The sequence below is a fragment of the Misgurnus anguillicaudatus genome, chromosome 25 (genome assembly GCF_027580225.2).
Source record: "Misgurnus anguillicaudatus chromosome 25, ASM2758022v2, whole genome shotgun sequence".
NCBI lineage: Eukaryota > Metazoa > Chordata > Actinopteri > Cypriniformes > Cobitidae > Misgurnus > Misgurnus anguillicaudatus.
In genome coordinates this window covers 7476461-7501188 of record NC_073361.2, presented here as the reverse complement: position 1 = coordinate 7501188, position 24728 = coordinate 7476461, and the positions used below count along the sequence as shown (strand labels likewise).

At 38.8% G+C, this 24728-nt stretch overlaps 1 protein-coding gene across 3 annotated transcripts in view; it reads left to right on the top strand.

Annotated features, from left to right (window-relative positions):
* Positions 1–24728, top strand: part of plod2 (procollagen-lysine, 2-oxoglutarate 5-dioxygenase 2) — a 62318-nt gene that overhangs the window by 26128 nt on the left and 11462 nt on the right. For 2 of the 3 annotated variants that reach the window (XM_073863576.1, XM_073863574.1), the window contains exons 2-12: positions 666–757; positions 1008–1144; positions 4657–4820; positions 8401–8513; positions 8707–8770; positions 12550–12647; positions 15807–15908; positions 20394–20517; positions 20604–20727; positions 23044–23148; positions 23881–24006. In XM_073863576.1, the coding sequence (XP_073719677.1) occupies positions 666–757; positions 1008–1144; positions 4657–4820; positions 8401–8513; positions 8707–8770; positions 12550–12647; positions 15807–15908; positions 20394–20517; positions 20604–20727; positions 23044–23148; positions 23881–24006 (1249 nt within the window). Of the gene's footprint in view, positions 1–665; positions 758–1007; positions 1145–4656; positions 4821–8400; positions 8514–8706; positions 8771–12549; positions 12648–15806; positions 15909–20393; positions 20521–20603; positions 20728–23043; positions 23149–23880; positions 24007–24728 lie in introns of all 3 variants that reach the window. The other variant, XM_073863575.1, reaches the window with a different exon arrangement.

The following is a 24728-nucleotide window of genomic DNA, read 5'->3' as shown; positions in this document are numbered from 1 at the left end:
CTTCATTTAAGAAACCAACAAACAATGTCATGCATTTCACATTATGATATATTTTATTTGTGACATGTATGTACCAGCTCATACAAATCAAGAATTTACTGTCATTCCTGCAGTCAGAATAAAATACATGTTGACAGTGTCAGGGCCCGTCCTTCCTCTGCGGCACGTCCAGCGGAAATGTAACGGGTGCTTGAAAAACTAAAACCTTTATCTGCTAACTAACCGTCAGCACCACGCTTACCGCCACCATATGCAACACTATTCCTCATTACGCAAAGGATACTGCCAAAACACTCACCATGTATTTATCCTCACACAAGGAGGTGATGAACTTTCGGACTCAGTCTTACAAGTGTTGACTTAGGTTTGAGGTTTGGTTGTACATTGGTTTGGAGTAACTAGATATCCAATACTTCATACGCTAGGCAAAGAGCAACATATATATTTTGGTAATGAGGCTCTTTAGTGCACGGCGGGGTTTGGGAAGCTGAAGATTACTAAACGGTGTACTTTCCATTAAGAAAACAGCTCTCTGGATATGCTTTCTAAACCCAACTTAACCACAGTCACAAAACTGTCATGTTATTGTAATATATGAAAATGTTATACTTGACGTTCTGTTTTATTCTCCAGTTTGTTTACTCTTTATTTTCCTCTGTCAACAGACAAACTGCTTGTACTTACTGTTGCCACACAAGAGACGGATGGTTTTCTGCGATTTATGCAGTCAGCCAACTACTTTAACTACACTGTGAAGGTAAGACTGATATAACAAAGTAAATTTGTTCATAGCTTACTAATAACAGTGTGACATTTATGTGTCTAGCAGTTTTTTATGTTTTAGTTAACATCAAATAATTCCCTATTGGTGATACGAGACCTCAACATATTACCATAAAAACTTTGCATGTATAGAAACCAATGAGTACACAAATGATTTTCTGGCCTGTCAGTAATCTATTTGAGATGTGAAAATTGTTTGATAACTGTGCTAAATGCTAACACAGGTGCTGGGAATGGGGGAGACTTGGAAGGGAGGAGATGTCGGTCATTCCATTGGTGGTGGTCAGAAGGTTCGCTTACTGAAGGAGGCCATGGAGTCTCTAGCTGATCAAGAGGACATGGTGGTTCTTTCTGTGGACAGGTAGGTTCAGCATTAGCTTGTATGGGTCATATGCATGAACTAATTATTGTAGTTGGAAAAAACACTTAAACAAGCGAGCATTAACTAGTCACAGCTGATTTGCACTGCTGAGGCCTGGTTTGGTGGCTTCAGTAGGATGTTGGGCACTTGTCAGCTTGTGAGGTTAAGAGCCCGTCCACACGGAGAAGGGTTTAGCTGTATACGCACAAATGTTTTATTGAATTGGCACTTCGTCAAGATGGATCTGGCGTTTTGGTAGCCTTGTCCCAGAGTGGATAAATCTAAAACCAGCACCCTTGCATCTTTGTGTGTACAGCCAATCTGTATATTTCAGCCCTTTTGCTCACACAGATTAAGAAAAATACATGAAAAATGTATATGTTTGGTCATCATAGACTACACACGTGAATTTATTTTCTGATCTAAACATGAACTTGCGCTTTCAGCACAGATAGTGAGGAGCTCCTTGATCTCTGCATTATTCCAGTTTGTACACATTTCTCGTTGTGAATGTTGATCTGTATTTAAAACCTATGTGTCAAAGAGCTGAATGGCAACTTGTTGCAATGACACTACAACACGTCCCATAAGGCATTGTTTTGGCCATTTGATCACATTTGTTCATACACATTTTTTGAGATGACTCCAAATTTATGATTGGATCGGATAAAATTAAAGATTGGATAGGAAAAGCACTGGCTTCGTGTGGATGTGGCCTAAGAGACTTCTTAAGGTTCAGTAGCTTAGCATCAGCTTGGCCAGGCTGGGTGACCAAACAAAACATCCATGAGTTGATGTATTGTGTAAGTTTTTAGGACACTTTTAACCCCTTGTTAAGCAGCTCTTTAAACTTGTAATTCTGTAAGTAGATTAACAATGCTTTAAACCCCGAGTTATGAATCACGTGCTAACCTTAAATTCAGTAAGTTTTCTGAGTAAAAAAAACAAGCCCAAAAATGACAGCAGATATACCATAAAGCAGTGGTTCTCAAACTTTCTGGGATGCCCACACCCCTTGTGTAGGGTGCAGACGGAGGGGCAATCTTCCGAGCTCTCTGATGAAGCCAATACGGAAGTGACTTAACTCTTTCACCGCCAGCGTTTTTAAAAAAAGTTGCCAGCCAGCGCCAGGGTTTTTCATGATTTTCACAAAAGTTTAATGCCTTCCAGAAAATGTTCTTCTTCAAATATATAAACATACAATATAACAAATGAAAGAACAGACCCTCTGCTTTCAAAAAAAAAAAAAAAACAGTTTCATCCTACCTTCAGCAGTTCTTTTGTAATCAGCTTTTGAATATGGATAGGTTTCTGCAAAAACACCACATTTTGTGCAAAAAGCAGAGATAATTCCATTTTTGTGACGGACTTTTCATAGAGATCCCATTCAGAGCGATCTTTAAAACAGACACGGACATGCAGCTGTTTGCCATAGGGCAATACTTCTGGTTTTAAAAAGTTGCGGAATGGCCACCTAGTGGATAATAACGGTATTGCGGAAAGACGGAAATACTCGTCATTGGCGGGGAAGCGTTTTCTCTTGATTGACGAGATATCTCGTCAATGGCGGAGAAAGAGTTAAACTGCAATTCATCGACTGGCCGCTAGAGGCAGGCTCCAAAAGGGACTCAATTCCCATTGACCACCATGTTGAAATGGCCAACTTTACAGTAGAAAATAATTTGTTTACAGCCTGGTACAAAAATAGTTTTGTCTGTATAGCTAATTTTGCCCGTGATAAATGTGAGAAGGGTGATTTTTTTGTAACTCATCCGGTTAAATTATATTAAGACTTAAAGTTCTGCATAATTAGGGCGAGGCCGCTTTAGTGACGGGTGAACTGCCACTGCTGTCACTAGAATCGAGCTAGGCGGGCGTGGTTTCAGGAACCAGACACCTCAGCTTCACCCACGCCCCGCCTCTTTACCCATTTTCGGATATCCGTGAATGATGCGCGATGACGCCAAGATGGCGACGGCAGGCAACGCATACTTTAAGCTTCAAAAACGATCTTCAGAAACCTATGGGTGACGTCACGACATCTTTTTTTACAGTCTATGGTGCAGACCCTTACACTTAGATTTTGAATTATATTAATATATAAATTATATAATGCAGTGCTGTTTGTTTGGTACCCTTATTTATTTAAGTTTTAATTACACCATCTTGCCCCCCAATTTGAGAACCACTGCTATAAAGTAACAGTACCAGTCGACAAGTTTCTTTTTTGTACTACTTTAATATTAATTTATATATGTTTATAATAAAATACTCTTACTGAGACATTTTTTGTAATACCTGTAATAAAATAGTAATAATATTCATCAACAGCTCCTGCTAAATTGTCAAAATGTATGTAGTAGCTTTTCAATCAACTTTAACAAATGTACCGTTCATGTAAAAGCATATACATTTTATACTCAATCAGTGGGAGACATTGTGTTACTATCAACGACTTAATGGAAAACAGCAAGACTTTAAAGCCAAAATAGATAGGCATTTGTTCAACAATTTGGTAAGCCTACATTTAAAACCAAGGCTCTTGCCGAAATGGTGGCATTTTGCTCAATTTATAGTAATCAGCCATGAAAATAGCCTGTTATTTAACCTCCATCATTCATGGAAAATGATGGCATGTTGTTTTATAATGAAAGTTTAGCGAGAGTTCTTTGCCATGCCATGCAGGTCTGGGTGTGGTGTTGAATTGAAATCTCATTATTATAATCACAGAGCAGAAAATCCCAGTGTTTGAAGTTAACTTCATGTTTACCCTGCTATGCAATTGTGTTTATCCATGGCTCATTTATATAAAACCCTCCTTAATATAAAACGCATTTAAATCAAGTCCTTATAACATATCTCTCTGAACTTTAACGCAGCTATTTATACACAACCAAATCTGGAATTAGAGATATTTCTAGGTCGCTTAAACAACAAGAAGTTTAGGATAACAAAATTCAATGCTGTGTTTAAATGAAAAGGTAGCCTTATGTATAACCTAAACATTAGGTAACTCCCATGCAGCTTGTCTCTTTGTTATTTATTGTTATTTTTTAATTACTATATTTTCTTAGTAATATTTCATGCACATGTATATTTGAAAACATATTGCCACATTGAGTCTGTGTCATATATTCCAGAGATGAATTCTCAGTCGTGCTGGAATAGGAAAACAATTTGTGTGCACAGGTGTTCCTCAGACAAGAGAAAACATTGGTTCTTCCCCCAGAGTTCATTTCCTATGATGACATTTATAGTAACTTGCGTTACCAGGCATATTAATAGTGTCTGTAATGCAAGACCTAAGCGCCTATGAAATGCCCTCCATTCTATTCCAGCACTGAATATAGACACAGCTGATCAAATAAACTAGTGGTGGATTAGAAAATATTGTTTATATAACTGTTTTATAACATCCTTAATTTGAAAGTATGACTAACTGCTGATCAATTGATTAATAGGTTGGCGTAGTAAACAGGATGACAGATTAATATTTTTCCCTTTTCCCTCAGTTATGATCTCATTTTTGCTGGTGGACCTCAGGAGATTTTAAGAAAGTTCCAGCAGTCCAATCATAAGGTGGTGTTTTCTGCAGACGGTATTATCTGGCCAGATTCACGACTTACAGAGAAGTACCCCTCTGTTCGCAATGGGAAACGCTTTCTTAACTCTGGAGGTGAGTAAAAGCATGCACACTCAGTGGGATATAATGGAAACACCCTGTTTGTGCAATGACCCATCAAGATGTTCTGTTTTTACATGATAGTTATTATGAAAGATGTCCACAAATCCATTGTACTTAATCAAATCAATTGAAAACAAAGCAACAAGAAACCAAGATAGAAGTTGTGTCCCAAATGACATAGTCTACCATCTAGTGTATGAATTTATGAAGGGTAGTGAGGCCTATTGTCTCTCACTAACTGCTTTTTGCTCACCATAAGTGTAAGCGAATTTCAAGACAAGAGCAAATTACATCAAATGCATAAGACAATACGAGTCAATGAATATTAATTTGTACGTTGTACATTTGATGTAAGTGTTCTCAGTTTTGTCCAACATGACCATAGTCACCATCAGACGGAAGTGTTATGCTGCGTTTACACCAACCGCATTTGAGGCGTCTTCCGTGCCTAGTTTGCTGCTTGAACAGTTTGAATGCATTTGCGCGTCTAGAGCGAAGTAGACAAAAAGCAAGCATTTGAGGCGTGACAGAGGCGAAATCTGCTTCTTGTGGGAAGGGCAAGTGCTATGCGGTTTTCTGTTTGCAAGATGGCTGATGTTGATGTTTTGTGAATTTATCAAGGGAGTTACCGGTTTGTATTTGGTCACCTTACTATAGGGGGAAAATAAACGGCACGGTCACGTGACTCAAACATGTGTATTTACAACTTACCTGGTTGCCCAATGTCCTCACTGACACTCTTCCAAGCGAGATCCTTTTTATTCCTGTCTCTCTAGAAATAAGAGCCAATATCAAGCATTCCTTCATGTTGAATCCGTGACTCTGGGCGGGGCTGCCACCACAGCAGCAAGCAGGCTCCTGATTGGTTAACGCGGCGTGAAAATCCGCAGCAAATTCGCGTCAAACGCAAAATGCACAAAAAGCTCCATTCGCGAGTACTGTGCCAGACGCTCAATTCGAGCCATTTGCGCGAACAAGGCGGAATCGCGTCTACCGCGCTAAATGCCTCATTCACGTCGCAAGACCTCCAGATGTGCGTCAATGCTAATTTCACTGTATGGAGAAAAATCCTGTAATTTCCTTAAAAAATTATATTTTTTCTTGACTAAATAAAGGGAGAGATAATTCAATTATCCAATTGTTTTATTACCAAAGTGGAATATTCCTCTAAGAGCTAAACTCAGGCTACAATGACTGGGAAGACTTTGTTCACACAAGGTCATGACCGTCAGTGATTTGACCCAGATCTTCACAACATAGTTTTCCCCGAACGCTGCTGTGTTGGTTTGTTTGGTCTAGTAGGATTTAGGACAATGCAAACCGAGAGATAACAGAGAACACAGAAAAACAGTAAAATTTCGTTATCTGTGAAATACTATACAGAATGTGTTTTCTTTGTAAACCACCAAGCAGCGGCCAGTCACCCTGTGGAATTTCCTGAGGCATAGAGCTCTATTCATGCAAGGGCTCGAGTGAATGGTGCATTTATGTGAGTCCGTGGGCGTACGTGTGTGTCCGTCCATCCTGCTCAGGCTCTTAGATGAAGAACAGTCACATCGGCCATCATAACACATAAACCATGTGGTCCTTGCTTGTCTTAATGCTGTCTTGATCCAGGCTATTTTAAACCAGTGAATTGCTGCTTTGAATGTGGTGGTCACTGGTCTGGTGTATTGTCCTGTCAGGGCGTTGAGTCTGTGTCATTAACGGGACAAATTTATTTGTGTTGGACTTCCTGTTCGATACCATTCACGTTCCAAATTAAAGGCTGGTTTTATCCCTTAGGCTGTCCAGAAGATTGTGGTGACCAATGTTTGTTTCTTTTGGACAAGGGATGTCATGTCCATCAGTTTGTGGAAACATAAAAGATTCGGAGCACTGTGTTTTACTCAAAATGGGAATCAGTTCTTTTTTTGGTCCTCTTCAGACCTAAAGTGATCTCATACCCTTTCTATATCATCTTCATAAGAACTCAGACCCTGCTTTCGGTGCAGCAATTGATTTTGCTACGTCAAAACACCCACAAAGCGAACCAGGACCTCATTGCTTTTACATGTCAAAAAGAAATGTAACCACAAAAGAACCCAAAAGCGAACCGTACTCAGACCACCTTCGGGTATGGTCTGAGTATGGCTCACTTTTGGGTCCTTTAAGGGGGGTCTGAGATCACTTGGTTTGTTCACATACACACCCTGAACTGCTCCAAGAGCGTTTGGAGGGCTTAAAAAAACTTGGTGTGAAAACACCTAATTCAAATTGAAATCTTTTCAGTGTAAAAATGCCTCCTATATGAAAATGTGCATTTTTATAGATTTTATTAATAAAAAATGGTATTTGCTTAATGGAATTAACATTACGCTATTTTCGCAATTATTTCAGCAGCAATGGCAACAGATTTGTTCATGAAATATTGTAATACATTTTTGCATTTTAAAAACCTAAATCTGACAATGTTGTACCGTCTCTTAATATGATGAATAGTGGCAATCTGCTGCAACATCCTCAACTTAGTAATCATGACTGCTGTTGTAGATGGAGATATGCGTTCGGCACAGATTTTGTGGGTGTGTTTACAACATTATCTGATTTACATAATTTCTTTATTAAATAAAAAACTATGCAGACTGAGCATTGTTTACTTGTGCTCTGCGTGTGTGATTTATTCCTAGTGAATCCCCCATTTGTGTACTTTTGTAAAACAGCTTATCCCTTTTTTGATCACCACTCATTGCCCAAATCCAAGGTTGTTAAAGCAATGTTTCATTTAGTGGGAAACTAATTCTGATTTAAAACCATGTCATAATCCTTTACATCTGGATTTAATCTTTCGAACCTGAACATTATGTCAAGGGTTTTACCGGACTGTAATTTAAGTGCATGCCACCACATATGAGTTGACTACATTTATTCTAAGATAATAAAATAATTTACCAAATAAATTGACATCATACTTGTATGTAGTTGATCTTTTTCAGAATTTCAGGTTCTCAATTACTAGTAAAACTTTGAGACATTGTGCATTTTAATTCTTCCAACTATTGTCATCGAAAGCATCAGGGGATTTACTGTATGTAGAATGCATGGTTTTTGAATCAGGAATAAGAATATTAAGAGTAAAAGAAACAATAGTTAAGGGTGGGATGGATCATGGCACAGTTGTGTTAATGAAAGGACGACAATGAAGAATGACAAAATTGTATGGAGGCCGATGTGAGAGCCAAACCCTACAATTTCTAACTATGGTTGGTGAGCTTTAGGGAAAGATATAGAAACCCCAATGCATAGCTGAGGCCCTACCTCCCTACTAGACTCCATTCTGGGTAAATGTAGAAACTTTTCCTGTCTGAGGTTAGACAACGCCACTCAACACTTCTTGCTTGTTGGTTTTTGTCATTCCTTATAGTATTTTAAGGGTTCATGGAGCCACACCATAAATTGGACTGAGATTGAGGCTTTTAAAAGGCACCCATCATACAGTATCTGGGCATCCTATATAATTTTAGCAGTTCACACACCTTTATTACATCCTATATTTTATTACACATTAAAACCCTTTGTAATGTTTTTACAGGCTTTATTGGCTATGCACCATATATAAACAAGATTGTAAACCAGTGGGACCTTCATGACAACGATGACGATCAGCTGTTTTACACAAAGATCTACGTGGACCCACTTAAGAGGGTTAGTGAACAGACTTATACACAGAACATATAAACATGCTTGTAACTTGACTGCGTCCTTATAAAATGCTTAAAAATGCATCAAAGCACATAAACACAATCTTACTGTTTAAAATTACACCACCTGAACATTTACACAAGCACAAAGGTTATATATTGATTTTGTACACAAACTAACATCTCTTTATTTTTAGGAAAATCTTAATATGACCTTGGACCACAAGTGTGAGATTTTCCAAAATTTAAATGGTGCAGTGGGTGAGTCAATCCGTAAAAACACAATTTTTGGACCATGCATAGTTGAAGTAAAGTTTTTGCATCATGTTGTGATTTGGTTTGTGATTTAGTTGTTATTCACATTATGTGAATCGTATTGTACCCAAGTATGTTTGATCCCAAACTACGGTTTGTTTTGCTAGTCTTATTGCCCCATACTGTATAAGGGTGTGGTATGTTAAGAATGCCCTAGTATGTTTTGCAAAGGTGGTCTTGGGTACGGTTCGCTTGATTCGGGGTCAGGGCAAACACGCCGGAATGCGAAACTTACACATACAGCCACGTGTCACCGAATACCAAATTACCCCATTAAGAGAGGGGTTTTTGACATCATGCACGCTACGCGGATCGATCGATTAAGGACATTAAGCAGCATGAGAGTGATTGGAGAGCATACTGCTCATAATATGTTGTAAAATCTCTCTCTTGGTTATTTTATATCATACGCTAAATAATCTGCACAGCATGCATGATTTTAAACACATTTAATAAGCCATAAACTTATGCATAATTATTTTACTATGTTTAAGAAAGACTAGCTGGTAATATGTGGCAAGGATACAAAAAAAAACTAAATATGTCTTTGGGGTGTCATGTGCCTCGTCATGTCAAAATGTGCTGAGTGCTTCATGGGAACCTACAGTCTTGTTCAGAATAATGGCAGTGCAGTGTGACTAGCCAGAGTAATCAAGGTTTTTGGTGTATTTTTTGTTGCTACGTGGCAAACAAGTTACCAGTAGGTTCAGTAGATTCTCAGAAAACAAATGAGACCCGGCGTTCATGGTGTGCACGCTCTTGGGGCTGTGCAATTGGGCAATTAGTTGAATTAGTTGAAAGGGGTGTGTTCAAAAAATAGCAGTGTGGCATTCAATCACTGAGATCATCAATTTTGTGAAGAAACAGGTGTGAATCAGGTGGCCCCTATTTAAGGATGAAGCCAACACTTGTTGAACATGCATTTGAAAGCTGAGAAAATGGGTCGTTCAAGACATTGTTCAGAAGAACAGCGTACTTTGATTAAAAAGTTGATTGGAAAGGGGAAAACCTATAAAGAGGTGCAAAAAATGATAGGCTGTTCAGCTAAAATGATCTCCAATGCCTTAAAATGGAGAGCAAAACCAGAGAGACGTGGAAGAAAACGGAAGACAACCATCAAAATGGATAGAAGAATAACCAGAATGGCAAAGGCTCAGCCAATGATCACCTCCAGGATGATCAAAGACAGTCTGGAGTTACCTGTAAGTACTGTGACAGTTAGAAGACGTCTGTGTGAAGCTAATCTATTTTCAAGAATCCCCCGCAAAGTCCCTCTGTTAAAAAAAGGCATGTGCAGAAGAGGTTACAATTTGCCAAAGAACACATCAACTGGCCTAAAGAGAAATGGAGGAACATTTTGTGGACTGATGAGAGTAAAATTGTTCTTTTTGGGTCCAAGGGCCACAGGCAGTTTGTGAGACGACCCCCAAACTCTGAATTCAAGCCACAGTACACAGTGAAGACAGTGAAGCATGGAGGTGCAAGCATCATGATATGGGCATGTTTCTCCTACTATGGTGTTTGGCCTATTTATCGCATACCAGGGATCATGGATCAGTTTGCATATGTTAAAATACTTGAAGAGGTCATGTTGCCCTATGCTGAAGAGGACATGCCCTTGAAATGGTTGTTTCAACAAGACAATGACCCAAAACACACTAGTAAATGGGCAAAGTCTTGATTCCAAACCAACAAAATTTATGTTATGGAGTGGCCAGCCCAATCTCCAGACTTTAATCCAATTGAGAACTTGTGGGGTGATATCAAAAATGCTGTAAAACCAAGAAATGTGAATGAATTGTGGAATGTTGTTAAAGAATCATGGAGTGGAATAACAGCTGAGAGGTGCCACAAGTTGGTTGACTCCATGCCACACAGATGTCAAGCAGTTTTAAAAAACTGTGGTCATACAACTTACTAAATATTAGTTTAGTGATTCACAGGATTGCTAAATCCCAGAAAAAAAAATGTTTGTACAAAATAGTTTTGAGTTTGTACAGTCAAAGGTAGACACTGCTATTTTTTTGAACACACCCCTTTCAACTAATTGCCCAATTGCACAGCCTTGGGAGCGTGCATGTCATGGGTGCTGGGTCTTGTTTGTTTTCTGAGGATCTGCTGAACCTGCTGGTGGCTTGTTTGCCACGTAGCAGTGGAAAGTGTGCTGAAAGGCTTGATTGTTCTGGTTGGTCACATTGTGATTCTGTTATTTTGAGCAGGACTGTATGTGCATCATATGTCATGTCATACGTGCCTGGTGCTTATGAGTCGAAAGGGTTCATGATAAAAGAGACGCTTAAGTCTCTCGCAAGACACTCACTTAAAGGAACGCGCCCAGATTTTGGGAATTTGGCTTGTTCACCATATCCCCCAGAGTTAGATAAGTCCATACATACCTTTCTCATCTCCGTGCGTGCTGTAACTCTGTCTGACGCAGCTCCCGCTAGCTTAGCTTAGCACAAAGACTGGAAGTGAATGGCTTCAGCGATCATACTGCTCCCAATAAGAGACAAAATAACGCAAAATTTTCCTATTTATGTGTTGTGATTTGTGTAGTCACACCGTGTACAAATAACAAGGTCATATGAGACACAGCTATCTTTTAACAGTATACGTACTGGGAACTATATTCTCAAAAGGCGAAGCACTGCTACCAGGGGCTTCTTGGGTGCTGCGAGCAAATCACTCCGCCCAAGTAGCAGTGATTCGCATTCTGGGGGATACTGTGAATAAGCTAAATTCCCAAAATCTGGGCGTGTTCCTTTAAAGGAACAGTATGTAGGATTGTGGCCAAAACTGGTATTGCAATAACAAAACTTGTGGCTAAAACCTTTAAAGGAACAGTATGTAATAAATGTATATCAATTAATCATAAAATGGCCCTGATATGTCACTGAAAAAAATGATTCATTGAATTTAATCAGTTTTTTTAAGGTAAGTGGTTGCAATCAATTTATTTAAGCTACATTTAAACAAAAAGATTAGTAAAGTAAAATAAAATATAAAACTTTTGTTTAAATGTAGCTTGGGTGAATTGATTGCAACCACTTACCTTCATTTTTTTCAGGGTAGACATTAAGGAATAATTTTCATTTCATATACTTTTATCACTGACAACAGTGGTCCGGCCAGGATATTGTCATTTAAAAAGTGGAGTTGCTCAACTGATGTTTATGTTGTCATATTGTGTATTGGCCACCAGTTGTGTGATTGCAGTACCAGTTTTGGCCACGGTACTACATACTGTTTCTTTAACAATAAACTCTGATTACACATGAGATTAAGTGAGTATCTTGCAAACGCAAGCATCTCTTTTATGATATGAACCCTTACGAAGCTTCTGTAGCAGGCATGTTTTTTGACATGACGTGCAATGCACATGGGTTAACATGACACACCGAACAAATATTTTGACATGACGATCCACACACGACGATGTTTTGACGAGTTTTGCATTCATGCCTCCTCGGAAAAGAAGTCACGAGCCACTGCTAGTAATAAAATCTGTGGACTTATACTGAAGGGGAAACATAAGCCATATCCAGGAACAAAAGCATCACTTGGGGTTTGGCTCTTTTGACTTGATCTGTAAGCAACCACCTAACAACCACACAAACATCTATGGATCTGCACAGAAATATAATAAATATTCCTAATAATTTAGTGGTGAGATTCACTGAGACCAAACACTAGTTACGTTTTCTATTCCATTTTTTTACATTCAGATGAAGTTCTTCTGAAATTTGGGACGGAGCGAGTGCGAGTGAGGAACACAGTCTACAACAGTCTGCCAGCTGTAATACACGGAAATGTGAACACCAAGGTGACTGTCTTCTAAATACATGCACAGATTTAAAAAGAAAAATCTATTATATCAACACCTATGATATTAAATATAGACTTTTGTGGCTTTAATTCCACTCTGGTCTAATCTGTAAGTTATATGTTAAGTTATATCCCCCATTCTCACAGAGACTGTCACTAGCAAATAACACAACATGTTTTATGGCTGTTTCATGGCTATTGGCTGTTTAACCAAACGATAAACATTTCAAAATGTCCCTGCACAACATCTTCAGAGCACAGGAAACTAAACTGCACTTGTCAAGACATTTTCCAGAGTAGTTACGACACTAATATCCTCCAAATCATGCAATTCTTCAGAATCTGTCAGTGTACAATTTGTGATTAAGACTTGACTTTCGCAACAATTTCAGCATCACCGCCCCGTTCTTACTGTCCAGCTGTTGAGTATGGCAGTTTTACATTCCCTGAATGTCTGAATGATAGGATAATTTTAACTGAGAATTTCCTTATGTCCCTCTGTATAATATTAAACAAACCCCAGGTGGTGTGTTGAGTCATCTTCTCCTGCTCCTCAAATATTAGTGCTGTTTCAAGTGAATATTCATCCATCTAGAACAGTGGTTCTCAATCCTGGTCCTGGAGGCCCACTGCTCTGCACATTTTGTATGTCTCCCTTGTTAAACACAGCTGATTCAAATCATCAGCTCATTACCAGAGATCTCATTGTCTGTCAGATAAGAGACATACAAAATGTGCAGAGCAGTGGGCCTCCAGGACCAGGATTGAGAACCACTGATCTAGAACTTACCACCCATGCTTTATGGTCCAGACAGCCCTGTGTCAATCCATGGGAATCCTCCTTGAGATACTTATCAGACTCTTGGGAATACAAATGTTCTCATAAACACAAGGACCATTAAAAATAACAAGGCTTGAGGATCCACATTAGTAGGTGATGAACAGAAGTCACCGGCTTTCCGTTTACAAAGACTGGGCAGCTCCTATTTCCAGTTTGCAGTGTTTAACCAATTGACCTCGGAGTGCCAAAGGTCAAGACCTTGGTGTCCACAGGTTGTCTGCATTAGCTGCTACCTTTAACGTTAAATTATCTACAACCATCTAACATGACCGAACATAGAACATTTAGACAGAGTGCATCTGGATACCATCTGTAGTGTGGTTGAGGCTGGTTTGAATTGAAGATCGCCTCCTTAGTTTTACTTTCTGACTTCCTGTAATCAAAAACAGCATGTTAAAAGTGTGTATGGCTCTTTTGCCAGTCTGCATCCAAAGGCTTACTTGCTCAAATGAAGCGAGGATACAGAGTTTGCCAGGGAACAGAAACGCAAAGCTGATCAAAGCAAATGGACAGTTTGTAATAAATTAGTTGATTAAAGTTTTTCATTAGTTGAATTTGTGCCAATGAATCTGTGTACAGTACGTTTCCATAGCACAATTTGTAGAGCATTGGGATAGTGGCCCAAACCATCACGGGTTCAATCTCAAGGGAACACACAAAAATGTATGTAATTAAAAAAATACACTTTGTAATGTGTTGAAAAGGGTGCTTTGGATTAAAGTAAATGCTAAATCCAAAGTAAATAGAGGTTTGTGATCCTGGACTACAAGCCAGTCATAAGTAGCGCGGGTATATTTGTAGCAATAGCCAACAAGCCGTTGTATGGGTCAAAATTATAATTTGTTATGCCAAAAATCATTAGGATAGTACATTTCCTAATGTAAATATATCAAAACTGAATTCACCATTAGTGCTGTGTTGCTAAGGACTTTATTTGGACAACTACATGTGATTTTCTCAATATTTAGATTATTTATCCTTACAAATCATACATCAATGGACAGCTTATTTATTCAGCTTTCAGATGATGTACAACTCTACTTATACCACTGGGCCATTGAATGGATAACCACCAAAGTAATGTTTGTGGTAAATGTAGTATAAGCCAGTGCTTCCCAATTCTGGTCCTCGAGGCCCCCCTCCCAAAAAGTTTAGATGTCTCCTTATTTAAAACACCTGATTTAACTCATCAGCTTGTTAGGGAGACAATTTATTGATAATAATGCACACCGGCTTTGCGTCGTGCCGCATAACCACCTTGGGTGTACATTATTTCCAAATAATTCAACGGCCCGTTGTTAATTATTCCCTACTTAAAATATGGCACTGATAATATTGATACAAGTTGCATAGAAGCATTTCCTTAATTTTTTAATGTTGTCAATCAGATTTTAGATATAATTTTTGCTTGCCTGACTTTTCTTGTTGTGCTCATGACAGAAGAATAAAAGATTTATGGGTGGTCCCTTAGTAGGGCAGTAGGCAATAACATGTGGGTTCCCACCTTGGGCTTGGGTTCCTGTTTATGTCCACCTGAAATTGGTCTTTTTGGGTGTGAATAAAGTTATGAAGCTTATTCTTGTGTGTTTAACGTTTCTGTGCAGCTACTGGAAGAATGTAAATATTTGTCAGTGTAAATAATTTTTCATCTGATGAGGCTGTTTGGATTTGGAAAACACAGACACTTTTATCGAACAAATCAACAACCACTAAAGATAAATATTTATGGCTTTCAGCAAAGTTTAGGCAAGCCGTTTATGTTATAAAGTACATTTGTTTCAGCATCCTGATCTAAGATAAACACAGACATCTCCAATATGCCTACACACAGTTCTTTTCCCAATATATATTTAAATTTTAATAATGTGAAAATCAGATGTTTCTTTTGTTATGTTGTCCAGGAAATTTTCAGCGCAGATATACAGCTGCTTGTATTTATCATTTGATCTGTGTTTTGCCATAAATCTAAATTCACAGTCTTGCAATAATAGCAGTGCAGTTGAAGTGTAGTTTATGACAGCACGAATCACTTTTGGTTTAATGTTCCAACCAAAACTACCATAGGCTGGGCTGGGGAAAGGATAGACATTTTTTATCCGTACTGAAACATAAATCAGTTTTACCACCTGGAATACATTTTGGAAAGTAACTTTTTGACCAAACAATGCTTTTATCTAAATAACTGAACATATCTAAGCTGTTAACACGTGGACTTGAACCCATCACCCTTTGTATTCCTGTAATGCCATGTGCTACCAGCTGGGCTACATTAGCAGTGTTTGAGCATACAAAATAATCAAACTCTTCTTTTTCCAGATATACTTGAATTATTTGTCTAACTACATCCCCAATATGTGGAACTATGAGCAAGGCTGTACCAGCTGTGACCATGACGTGGTGGATTTGTCTCAGCTTGAAGTAAGTCATCCAAAGCCACATTTTTTTCCTTTTTTTCTCAGCACCAGAATACTAAAATCACCAATAAAGCAATAAAACTCTTCCAGTTCTAATAATAAATGACTGAATGTTTAAGATAAATAACACATTCCCCCGAATTTATCATCACATTGAGATAAACCAGGAGAAGTCAAGCTTGGGAACGTTGTATCTAACAATAGCAAGTGAGTTGCCGTAGTACTCTTCAGGCATTCATTAAAACAGTATAAATGCCCATAAGGAGCCACTTGAGGAAGAGGAAGAGTTGTGCTCTGCTGTGGTGCAGGAAATGGCTTTTGGTTTTTTGACAGTTTCATTTACAGGGGTGTTGCTGTCAACCAGACCTCTCTTTAGCGGGCAGCTCAGTATGGGGTTTTATCCACAGGGTAACATATAGTGGTTATCCTGAAAATTTGTCCCAGACTCCCAGGGTTCAGCTAAGGTTGGCAAAAAGGGACCATGAGTAGTAGGTGCGCATCGATAAGTGGTTATATGAATGTTTCTGTCACGATACGTTTGACAGAACCCAAGTGCAGACACGGGGGTTCAAAAATAGGGAATTTATTAAAGACAAAAACAACAAAATAAACAACCCACGAGGGGGCAAAAATAACATACACTCGGAAAAGACTAAACTAACAAAGTATTCACATGGATATAACGAGGCATGGAACAAGACAGGGGACGCTGCATCTGGCAGCGGAGACAAGACAGGAGGCGCTGCAGCGGGCTGAGAAGCCGAGACGAGAGGCGCTGTGCCGGCTGTGGCAGAGGCTGCAGCGGCAGTGCCGACGGCTGGAGATGCGCTGGTTGCTCAGTGAGAGATGACAGACCAGGCTGAGATATCAGCCCCTCCTCTTCTTCTTTCTCCTCAGGCGTGGCGCAGAAGCCGTGGCAGGAGAGGTGAGCACAGTGATAGGAGTGGCAAACTCCGACGAGGACCCCTCGGATGTCGAATCCCACATAACCCTCCTCTCACGTTTTCCACGGAGGGAGACAGGTGGAGTGGAGCTTTCTGGGGTAGGAGAGGAGGGTCTCGTATCGCTTAGTGCCACAACCCCCCTGGCACTACCCTCCAAGATGGGAAAAAGTGGGACGGGATGAGGAGCTCTGGTTGCGGCCGCCATCTGGCGATTAGGAGCGCGAACAGACATAGCGGTCCCACTAGAGGAGGGTGTTCTGCGTATCGCCAACCTGGAATCTCGAAAACAGGCAAAGGCACCTGCTAGGTCAATGTGTCTGCTGGGTTCAGTGGGCCTGTTCATTCTGTCACAATACGTTTGACAGAACCCAAGTGCAGACACGGGGGTACAAAAATAAGGAATTTATTAAAGACAAAAACAACAAAACAAACAACCCACGAGGGGGCAAAAATAACATACACTGGGAAAAGACTAAACTAACAAAGTATTCACACGGCTATAATGTGGCATGGAACAATACATGAAACAACAATGAACAGGCACAGTCTAACAAACACAAGGACCTTAAATAGGGGAGAACTAATGAAGACAACAGGTGACAAGTATTAAACAATGAGGGTGACAAGGGAGCGAGGTAAAAGTGACAAGACACGTGGTCTACTAAAACCCATACTAGGACCACGTGATCCCACACAAAACATGGGCCTGTCATGATTGTGCCACAAGACTGGATTAAACAAAGGATAAGATGGCAGAACCATGACCGTTTCTGGAAGGTTTTTTACAAAACACCCCACCTCATCATTGATATTGTCAGTTTTTGATTCCAAGTCTCTTGGATCTCTGACATTGCATCTTCAAACAAGATGCCAGCAATTTCATAACTCTCTCCCAAATATATTTCTAAAGATCTCAGCAATGTCTCAAACAGTCCCAAATTTTTTTTCAGCCCACAAGTCATATTTGATTTATTGCTAGAAAGTATTTCATCAAGGGTGAGCTCAGATTTAACCCAGTTCCTGAAATGTGTCATTTGTCAGGGCGAGGCAGTGGCTTGGTCACATCATCTTAATCTGCTTTGTGGTTGGTTGCTGAAGAGTGGACAAGGGTTCAGATTCTCACACTGCTGAGGTTGAAAGAACCCTGGTAAAAGAAACCGTCCCAGTCTAGACTCTGTAAAATCCTCTGTGTCTCCTGTTTAGTCTTTGGTCTACTGTCAGTAACAATTTACAGACCTCTGGCTCGATCTTCAGACACTCCCTTCGGAAACACTGTGCCAGGGTCGGAACTGGAAAATTACATGGTGCCAGTTAGGCCCTGTTTTATCTAGTGAGCTGTGTAGACTGGTCAAGAACCACAAAGTAGTGGTGACCGATCCATGTAACCTTAAGCTCGGTGTCATGGGAAAGAAACCTCCAGGTTCTTTAAGACCTCCTGCATAGATTGACGCTCTGGGAAGGCTATGGCCAATCAACAGAAATCTAGTTCTATATGATTTGAATACCTATCAGTGTGGACTAATAAATAATTATTTAATTGTTTAAAATGCTGCATGCACACCGCCATTGACTTTTTTGCTGTCACTCATCTATTTTAATTAGGTCATTAGGAGGCGTTTCTAGTTCTGGTCCTAGTAACAATTATATTAATAAATAATAATAATAATTCATTACATTTGTATAGCGCTTTTCTGCAGTACTCAAAGCACTTTGCATATGAAAGGGGGATTCTCATCAACCACCACCAATGTGCAGCATCCACCTCTTTTGAAAGACATCCTGGGATTTTTAATGACCACAGAGAGTCAGAACCTCGTTTTAACGTCTCATCCGAAGGACTGTGCTTTTTGACAGTATAGTGTCCCCATCACTATACTAGGGTGTTAGGACCCACACAGACCACAGGGTGAGCACCCCCTGCTGGTCTCACTAACACCTCTACTAATTATAAACAAATGAGTAATCGTCATCTCAGTGAATGATGAAAGACGGATGAGGGAATTCCACTACTTTACTCTCATTGGTAGTCGTTGATCTTTTTCCAATGGTCACTGTCGCTCATATTGCCTGAAGTCCCCAAGCTTCCACTGAAATAAACATGATTGTGTAGGCGGCTGCTGGAGGTAAGCATACAGCATAAAAGTGGTGAAGAAGATGAAAATAAATAAATGTTGAAGATGTGAATAGATTGTTAGAGTAGAAGTTGTTAGAGCAAAAACAATCCATTTGGCAATACTAATTGTATGCTTTATTCAGGGATCTCAAGTTTTATCAAAAGTTTGGAGTGAGATTACCTCTATTAGGGGAGGGGACACTCAAGTTTTTGCAGCAGAGGCCCCCCATCCCCACCCAATTCTCTCAAGTTTGTGCAAGCCTCTCAATTTTACCCATTGTCCATAATTGACTGGCACAAAACTAGAAATTACAACAATTGGTAAGTCTGATAAAAGACAGACAAATTCATCACAATGCCTTGATGACGGCAATTATAATAAATACATCTTTAGTCCTTTCATTAATTTTAGAAAGTCTTTAGTAATTTCCTTAGTTTCAGGTAAGAAGCTTCTGGTTTTAAAGCAGTTTGAGAGTTTTTGACTGAATCAATGATAATTTAGCACGAATTTGGATATATATCCCCAACATGCATTATTTACCGCATTCATCGCATAGAGTAGTGCGAAAGCATTTTGAAATCAGACTCATCCGTATACTTGCTCGACTCTTCTTGTGGTACCTTAATGTCATCTGCATGTTGTTTTTTTTGGGACACTGCGTAAAGTTGAGCACATATAAAAACTTGAGAAAGCCATGAACACGGCAGAGAACTTGCGTATGTCTGTGCCTCGTCCATTTTTTGTTCAGCAGGAAAAGTTATGTCTTCTCAGTGTAAAAAATACAAGGTACGGCATGTGAACTGGCTTAAATGCATGTCTCACAGTAAATCCGTGAGACTTGGGAGCCCTGGGTTTATTGTTACATCCCTATTGAAAAATCCCGCTAAGAACAGCATAAGCTGGTTTTAGCTGGTCTCCCAGCTTGGTTTTAGCTGGTAATGCTGGTGTAGCAAGCTGGTCTAGCTGTGTTTTGGTCATTTTTTAAGCTGGTCTAGCTGGACTTAGCTGGTCAGGCTGAAAGACCAGCTGACACACCAGCTTTGCCAGGCTGGGAGGACCAGCTTAAATAGGCTACTGCCACCTTAAACCAGTTAAAACCAGCTACCAGCTTATGCTACCAGCTTAACTTAAAACTGTGAAATTGCAAGACTGCATTTATTTATTTTAAATTATACTTGATTTATTGATTTACTTTTTTGTTTTGTGCATCAAGTTCTAAATACAAAGCGAAATCAATCAAAGGAGATAAAATACTTTTAAATAGTAAAATATTTAATATGCTGAGTTGTCCAAAACTAAAGATCCTCATACTGTGATATACGATATGTGATATTTTGGTCATACCGTCCACCTAGTAAAAACATCTTTTTTCACTGCAAGATAAAGTGCTCTCCGTTTAATGCTTGACAAGTTTTCTCCTTATCTAAACAGATGTTTCCACGGGTGACTGTTGGTGTATATATTGAGCAGCCGACTCCATTCCTGCCAGAATTCCTACAGAGACTCCTGACTCTAGATTATCCCAAAGATAAACTGGATGTCTTTGTTCATAACAATGTAAGTGTCTGGCTGAGAAAGCAATGATAAACATTTCACCTTTTGGATTTCAGGTTGTTCATGGACGTTCTTCTTCTTTCTTCAGTGAGGTTTACCACGAGAAGCACATACAGAAATTCTGGGATGAGAACAAGGATGTATTCCGCAGCTTTAAGGTCGTTGGACCCGAAGAAAACATAAGTCAAGGAGAAGCGCGGAACATGGGCATGTAAGCCTTCCCCTAATTTGAGAGTAACTCTTGAAAATATGCAAATAACATAGAAAATTACAACGCAAAACTGACTCTTAACTTGTCGTTTCCGATTGAAGCAAACCTCTACCTCTGAGAGCCACATGTCAGCTCCTTATAAACAGAAAAACACAACAATAACATACAACTCACCACAAAGCTGTAAATCCACCTCTTCTGTAACAATGTGCCAACAAAATGAAAAAGCAAACTCTTCCAGTTGTCCTCAGTTTGGCACAGAGCAAAGTGATGCTGTTTCCAGATTTCCCAGACCAGCACCAAAACTTTATTTTTCTCTTGCATGTCTGCTTTCATAAAGTGGCTGTATTAAGAATTGTAAACTAATTAAGTTGTTTTTAAATCAAGCATTATGTTGCTTACTTTATTTTTTTGCTCGTACCATACATAGGGACTCATCATGCACAATTGTAAAATAGACATTTGTTCTTAAAGGGACATTCCACTTTTTTTGAAAATATGCTTATTTTCCAGCTCTCCTAGAGTTAAACATTTGATTTTTACTGTTTTGTAATCCATTCAGCTGATCTCCGGGTCTGGCGCTAGCACTTTTAGCATAGCTTAGCACAATCCATTGAATCTGATTAGACCATTAGCATTGCGCAAAACATTTACAAAGAGTTTCAATATTTTTCCTATTTAAAACTTGACTCTTCTGTAGTTACATCGTGTGCAGAACGTATGTAGCTAAGTTGTGAACTCTCATAAAGTAATGTGTGGGTGCACAATATGACGTTTACCTACAATTATCCAACATAGGCCTACCGTTATTTTCAGTTTTTAATTTTCCTAAATATTGATCATCTATTGGTCGCACGTCTTTGCGTGATACAATTGCCAGTCAGAATTGAAATATGAATTTGTTATGCATGAGCTTTGCTTTTCTGGTCTATAGCATTGGCATACTCATGAATGGAAGTCAGCAGATGGAAAACTCTAGTATGACCGTGTCATTACGCTTCAACTCAGTTTAATGGTGCAATTCAAAAATATATAGTAGTGTGTAGGTTGTAAGTTAGTGTTTCTTTCCGTCAAAATTAGGATAAGTTGTAACTTATGCACAGTTAGAGACTAGATAGGTGTGCTCTTGCTAGATTCTAACTTCATGTCTGTGTTCAGAGTCAGTGACTGTTGCCACAGGGATCTCATTCAAGTTGTTTGTCTAAATTGCTAGGCCAAAAATGTTGGTTTAAGCTGCTAAAGCAGATGTTAAATGTTTTCTACAGACACCTGTCATTGTGTTTTAAAGTGTGGCAGTACAAATTTGATCAACATGATAACCAAAGGAATTTTTACTGTTGTTTCATTGCGCAGGAGATTTAAATGACTCCATTATAAGCTTTTTTCAGATGCCTTAGATAGGGTGACCACACGTGCCATTCTTCCCGGACGCGTCCTAGCCAGGATTTCGGTGCGTTTTCCGGAAGTCGTATTTCTTGACCGCATACGCCATTCAGTTAAAAACATAAGACATACAATCGTAGTTTCATTCTTACCTTAAAGTTAACGGTTGCTTTTCTGTAATAATAATAATAATCCTCTATGACGTATGAGGTCGACAAATACGACTTCCGGAAGACGCACTCGAAATCCTGGCCAGGGAAGAATGGCACGGATGGTCACCCTACCTTAGACATAGCTGAGATGTCTTCTGAAACTTGAGGAGATGCATGTTTAATTAGTGATTTTTTTTCATTTGGATAAAAAATCTTAGAAGGAGATTCAGGAAAAGTCTCATTTTGCTCTCAGATATTAAAGGGGACATATCATGAAAATCTGACTTTTACATGTTTAGCTATAATTGGGTCCCCAGTGCTTTTATCAACATAGAAAATGTGAATAATAACAACCAAGTAAATTAGTTTTGGTAAACCATTCTCTGCAAGCATGTGAAAAAAATAGGTCATCAAAATTTGGCTCCCCTTGTGATGTCACAAGGGGATCTTGTAATAATAATACCACCACCACCCCTTAATCTGCACTGTCCAATCAGGGCAGTGCCATTTAGTGCAGACAGAGAGGGAGAAAATAATTATCAGCACAATGAAGTTTCAATATCAACAATGCACCATTATGGTGATCAGTGTTTGTATTTCATCAGCTCATTTGCATTTAAAGGGACACACCCAAAAATAGCATATTTTTTCTCACACCTATAACGTGGCAATTTTAACATGTTATAATTAATTATCTCTCAGATATTTTGCGCTAAAGACTTCACATAAACACACAGAAGACTTATTTTATTCTTAAATAAAATTATTTTTTTTCCAACAGGGATTTGTGCAGAAAGGATCTTTCATGTGACTATTACTTCAGTATCGATGCAGATGTTATGATCACCAACCGACAGACCCTTAAACTCCTCATCGAACAAAACAGGTAATTTTACATTTTACTACAATTATTTAATGAATCTGGAATCTTAATCTGATGTTGGTCAAGTGCTAAAACCACACACATATCACAGTGGACCAAACACAACATTTTGCCAGGGTGGCTTCCTCTTTTCCCATGGTGCATAGAAAGAGTCTGTGGTGCATTGCATGGACTCCTGCAATAAACAAGTTTAAACTTAGCTGCATTTAGTATTATGCATGAGTTTGGAGGAAGCCTGACTTGGATATTTAAAGAAACCTTGGGAAATCTCTCTTGTGACCTCTGGGTTGTGGTGTGAAATTGTAACTCGTAACTGTGGGCATGTGGAATTTTACTTTCTTGCTTCACATTGTTGACCAACACTATAATTTCCACTAATGTGAATGACATGTTTACCTCAGCAAAGTGATATTTTGTGCGCTTCTAGCGTTTTCACAATAAAAACACAATAGTGTTTAACTGTGTGACTTCAGAAGCTGAACTTGTTTTTTATACACTGTGTGTAATCCAGTAAAAGTCCAAGACCAAGTGTGTTTTGTTGACATCGGACTTTTACTCTCTTCTAACAACAGATTTCCCTTTACTTTCTCCTGTGTTCATCCTTTGATTTATTGTCATTTATTTATTTAATAATCACAGTGTCTTGGTTCATCTATTGGCTTGACTAGCAGCAGAGACAAAGGCCCAGTGATTTTTATGTAATTTAACTTTTCCTTAATCTATCTCTCTACTTAGAAAAATAATCGGACCGCTTGTCACCCGTCATGGAAAACTGTGGTCCAATTTTTGGGGAGCCCTGAGCCTGGATGGTTATTACGCCAGATCAGAGGACTACATTGATATTGTGCAGGGAAAGCGTGTGTGAGTATCTTGGGTCTGATACAGGAATGATTGAAAAAAGAGTTAAAGCCAAAAGAACTTCAGTCATATTCATTTTTACCAAAAATAGATGTATTAGACTAGATATACAAACTACTGTAAGGCTCACATCAATTCCTAAACATGGATTAGCACATTTTAATTATGCAAAGCTGACCAAATATTTACCAAAGTTAAAAAGTAAAAAGCATGTGCAGTTTATGTCCATCATCAACACACAATTAAGCAAAAAATAAATGAAATAGTAAGTATCACTAGTGGTGGAGTTGATGGTTACATCATACAAACATGGGTGATTCTCACGAAATCCAGACTTAGAAGGTGTCCAGCATCAGATTTTTTAAAAAGCCCTTGAAGCCAAATTTTTTGCACATATAAGATTAAGGTCTGAACTTACTATAACCATTATTTTTAGAGGATTTAAAAATATTTCGTATAGAATTATTTACATTTTTTAGATTATCATTATAAAAAATTATCATTACCGCAACATGATATTACATTAAATATATGCATTTACAAACTCATGTTTCGGTAATGAGAACTAAAAAGCTATCTAGGTACTATGAAAAACAAAATTTCAACGTTTATCTGGAGAGAAAAAAATAAGAACTGCTTACCTGGTAGCCATCTTGAGTGTCACAGTCAATTATGTCCCTTCCAACAATTTTTTTAAATGTTAGTTCCTTAAACAATGATTGAAA